Source organism: Malaya genurostris, chromosome 3 (genome assembly GCF_030247185.1).
Source record: "Malaya genurostris strain Urasoe2022 chromosome 3, Malgen_1.1, whole genome shotgun sequence".
Classification (NCBI taxonomy): Eukaryota; Metazoa; Arthropoda; class Insecta; order Diptera; family Culicidae; genus Malaya; species Malaya genurostris.
In genome coordinates, this window is record NC_080572.1 from 28,762,757 (window position 1) to 28,767,409 (window position 4,653).

General features: G+C 34.8%; 1 protein-coding gene across 1 annotated transcript; it reads left to right on the forward strand.

The window, feature by feature from the left end:
- The first annotated feature begins 3,029 nt into the window (after positions 1-3,029).
- On the forward strand, positions 3,030-3,622 carry LOC131435966 (large ribosomal subunit protein eL39). Its single transcript, XM_058604281.1, has 3 exons — positions 3,030-3,148; positions 3,251-3,354; positions 3,408-3,622. Exons 1-3 carry the CDS (start codon positions 3,146-3,148, stop codon positions 3,454-3,456), a joined length of 156 nt encoding a protein of 51 aa, XP_058460264.1. The 5' UTR covers positions 3,030-3,145; the 3' UTR covers positions 3,457-3,622.
- Positions 3,623-4,653: the final 1,031 nt, after the last annotated feature.

The window sequence follows — 4,653 nt, forward strand, 5'->3', positions numbered from 1 at the left end:
AACCTAGAATAAATGTTTTAAAACGTTCCACAGTTTTGTTCAGGTACGTTTAAAGATATGATTAATGTTCAAAGTTATGAGGTGAAGGAATGAGATGGAAATTGGAGCTGAGATGAAATAGGGAGCCCTTACCCTACTTGGCTACTTCGATGGAAAACTGCTGTTGTTGAACAGCTGGTCAATTGACATCAGAGATGCCAGGTAAAAATTTCAAATATCTGCAGACAGGGGCTGTAAATCTGAAAAAAAAATCTGCAGTCTGCAAGTATGTCTTGCTGGCAGCAATTTCTCTATAAAGTATGACACGCAAAACTGACTTGGCGAGCAAAAAAAAAAAAGTTCGCGGAAATTTCAAAAGTCTGTAAATATAGACGAAAGTCTGCGAGAATTTCTAAAGTCTGCAAAAATCTGCGAGAATTTCAAAAGTCAGCAAAAGTCTGCACAACAAAAAATGTCTGCAGCACTATACCCCAAATCTGCAGATTTACAGACAAATCTGCAGACCTGGCATCTCTGATTGACATAGTCGTAAAGTGACGGAAAATGCTAGCAGGGTTGTGCTTTACTGACAATTATATCATGTTATTTCGGGAAAACATGTTTTAATGTGACGTTTCTGAATATGAAATAACGCAAAAGTAAAACATGTTATTTCGCTTAAAACATGAAATCAGAGTTGAAAGTTGTTTTAACTCATAGTGTAAACATAGTATTATGATACCTGCATAACTGATGTGGCGCAGCCACATAACCGAAGCCAAGATGGTTCGGTGGCATAAAGCCGGCGAGGCAACGCCGGGTGAGGTGGCCGCCGACCCGCCGTCGGAAACGGCTGCCTCTTGCATACAAACATGTAACCGCCTCGTTTGCCCGGTCTACTCAAAGCAAGGTTTCTTTGTTTTAGTTAGGTCCGAACGAGCGGTAGCGAGGTCGGACAGCACAAGAATCAAATCGATGTGGCGAAGCCGCATTAGATATTTTTTCACTGAGGAAACGGAAAATACCACATACATTAGCTTTCGGGGAAACGGCTTTCGGCGAAATGGCTTTCGGTGAAATGACCCTGATCCAGCAAAAGGGCCTAACAGCAAATGAGAGCTTCTCTTTTTTTCACTTTCTCTTATGATAATTACGGAACCATTAGAGAAATTTTTCGGAAGTTTTCAATATAAATCGAAAGCTTGTCGTTTCAACTTGAAATGTTTACGAAGGGTATGGTGTCAAATAAAAAATCAATCCGCTAAATCGCGAAAGGAAAAGTAAACAATAAAAAACTGTCATTTGCTCTTATGTCCTTTTGTCGTGGGACTATCGATTTATCTTCATTAGATTTTTATCGTTACGTCACAAAATAACAAGCATTAATCATTGACAGTACAGCAGTACTGTTTACAAATAGGCTTTAAAAAATCCGATGAACACATCTCAAACAATCATCTTTACACTTCGCAACTAGCCACATTTATTTAATAAATCTTTGAAACAAACCAAATCGAATCATCAACAATGGTTTTAAACTCTATTTAGGAAAAATTGACCTGAGCTACCCTCTGTCAACAGACAAACAAAAAAACTCTTCACAAACTGTTAAAATGTGTTCATCAAATTGAAATTAGCAGTGACGGAAAAAAACTAATAGCGGCCTTTACACGATCATTAAAAGTGTCATTACTATGTAATGACACTTCTGCTGGCGATATTCAGCACTTCCATAAAAAATAAGAAGAAGAAATAATGTTGGTAATGATGGAAAATCCGGAATTCCATCATTACTCGTGTCATTACTGAACTCGCAGACCTTACACGATCATTAAAAGTGTCATAATTTTTAGTAATGACATTTAATGATCGTGTAAGGGCCGCTATTAGATGAGAAAATTCGACAACCATGAAGTAAAAATTCTCTTCAGAACTATACGTGAAAAAAATTCTGGAAATGACAAAGTGAAGATTTAAATTATTAATGTTTCATTAACCTTAACGTTTCAATGGCAAATCAAATTTATTTTCAGCTAAACGAAGATAAAGAATATTACTAATATTCATTAATTTCAGACGGAAAGTTATTCTGGTCACAAGCCCGGTGCTGGAGTAGTTACAAATACTCATCATTAATAATGAACGTGTAATGCTAAAAAGTAATGATGTACAGTAATGTAGTAATGACGAGCGTTTGAACAGAAGTGTCATTACTTAGTAATGACACTTTTAATGATCGTGTAAAAGCCGCTAATTGTTCAGTTTATTTCTAAAGAATTGAAATAATCGACAAATTCATTAGAAAATCAAAGGAAAAATGTCAAATCATCAGCATAACGATACCTTGTGGTAAACATGCTAGTAAGATTCTTCAATTTTGACAGTGTAAATTTAATACTTGGTAATGTTCACCGTGAGATGGCAGTCACGATATTATGCGTTCTTCTGAGCAGAGATGCCAGATATTTTCATATAAAATCTGTATTGCTTTGTATAAAAAATCTGTATTCACTAATAAAATGAAATTCTTACAACAAAATGTAGCCAAAAGATGTTATTCCAATAGATTGTGGTTGTAGGATTGTAGATTCAATCAGTCATTGCCGCGCTCACAAGATAATTTTTTTTTATCCACAACAATTGAATTGTAAATTCATATATTTATCTAGTTTGAAATTATTCACTTCATAATTTGACATGGAATTTCAAACCCCAATATTTAACGTCAAGTCGGGTCATACAACTCTCAGTTTGACAGTAAAGTTTCATGATGCCATTACTTCCTTGAATATCAGTTCAAATTGGTTTCAAATTATAATATAAATAGATTTCTCAACAGATTTCCATATAATTTGTGATTTGTTCGTTGATTGTTAGACTTTGATCTCGTCACTGGAATCAAACACTAAAAGATAGTTCAGACAAAAGATTATTTTTTTATTTCTTACTTTTTGTGAGATCTGTATAAATCTGTATTAAATTGAAAAAATCTGTATGAAATTTGTACTCTGTATTAAATCGTATGAGCATGTTAGTATCTGTATAATACAGATAAATCTGTATAAATGGCATCTCTGCTTCTGAGGTTTGTTGCGTTTGCCAACTTCCGCTAGAACTTCACCTTCTTTTCCGTCAAATTGGATCAAAGTGAACACGGTAGATCAAGATGGTACGTAATAAATAGTTTATTTTCGATATTGTGTTGAATGTTTTCTCGTTACTTGGTTGACAATATTGAATTAATTTATTTTTCATCTAAAATTGATTTTAGTCGGCCCATAAAACTTTTAGGATTAAGCAAAAGCTGGCCAAAAAGCTCAAGCAAAACAGGCCCATTCCGCAATGGATTAGGATGCGTACGGGCAACACAATCCGGTATGTTCAAACATGATAAAAATTTGTATAATTACCCATATTGTTAATTCCAGATACAATGCCAAACGTCGCCACTGGAGACGTACCAAGCTGAAGCTATAAACTGCATGTCGGTCGGCATTGTGGATTGCTTTTTCAGGAGTTGAACATGTACTTCATTTCCTCTTTGAAACTCAAGGTGAACGTTGTTTGATTAATCTATTTCGTGAATGATCTATACATCTACTAAGTTCCATGAATAAAATCAAGCGAAGTTTGGAAGTGAAAATTTTGTTATTTGAAAATGGAAGGATCTGCAAGATTTGAACATTACTGAAAGAAACTACCTATCGATTAATTCAACGAAGCATTCATATTCTCAAGTATGCATTGGTTGGTGGTTCAATGCTTACGGCGCTGTTCTTGCAAACCAGTAGTCGAGCTCCGACCGGGAAGGATTCTGTACGCTATGAATAAACTGCAAATTCTTGGAACAGAAAGGCCAAATTGCACTAAACGAATGTAATACCAAGACTGCTCTGCAGTTTCGTACACTACACGAGTCAACTCGATGTGACGTGATGTGATGTGAAGTCGCGTTAGATTTTTTTTTCTTGATAACGGACATAATCTGATCAAGAATCAACTATCGTGATTCACTTTAGGAAAAAAAATGAAGATTTTCTTTACTCAACCTTATGGAAATTTTCTGTTACGCGTAACATTTTGGGTATTCGATTCAATGGGTGCTGGGAATGTTTAATAATCTTTATATTGTGTCAAGCATATTGTTGAGACGAATGTTGACAACTGATAAATAAACCATAAATTTGAATTCGTAACTCAGTTATGCGTTATGATAGCCATGGGTCATTTTTAGAGATTCACTTTCATCTTGTAATTGTATCTGGCCTCTTTTCCAAATGATTAGAGCTATATTCCGATGAATGATGAAAAGGATTGTGGAGGAGTGTTCCTGATTTCATTTTTATCGTTATTTAGGTATGGCAAAACGTATCCATTCAAATTATTGGTCGAATTGAACATAATACGTTTTGAATTTTATCTTATACACCAACTGATGAAAATTGAAAATATGGTTTGGCATAATTTAAATGCATTTTTCCAATTAAAAATTAAACAAAATAGTGTTCACTAGAGTGCGACAATTTTCTCGGAAATTACTTAACCGATTTTCACAAATTAAGCTGCAAATAAAGAGTCTTGAAATTCTTTAAATAATTCCCGAAAAGTTGATCCAGATCCGGCTTCTACAGCAAGAGTGAAAATTTTTGATTTTGAGTATTTTTTCCGGTTTCC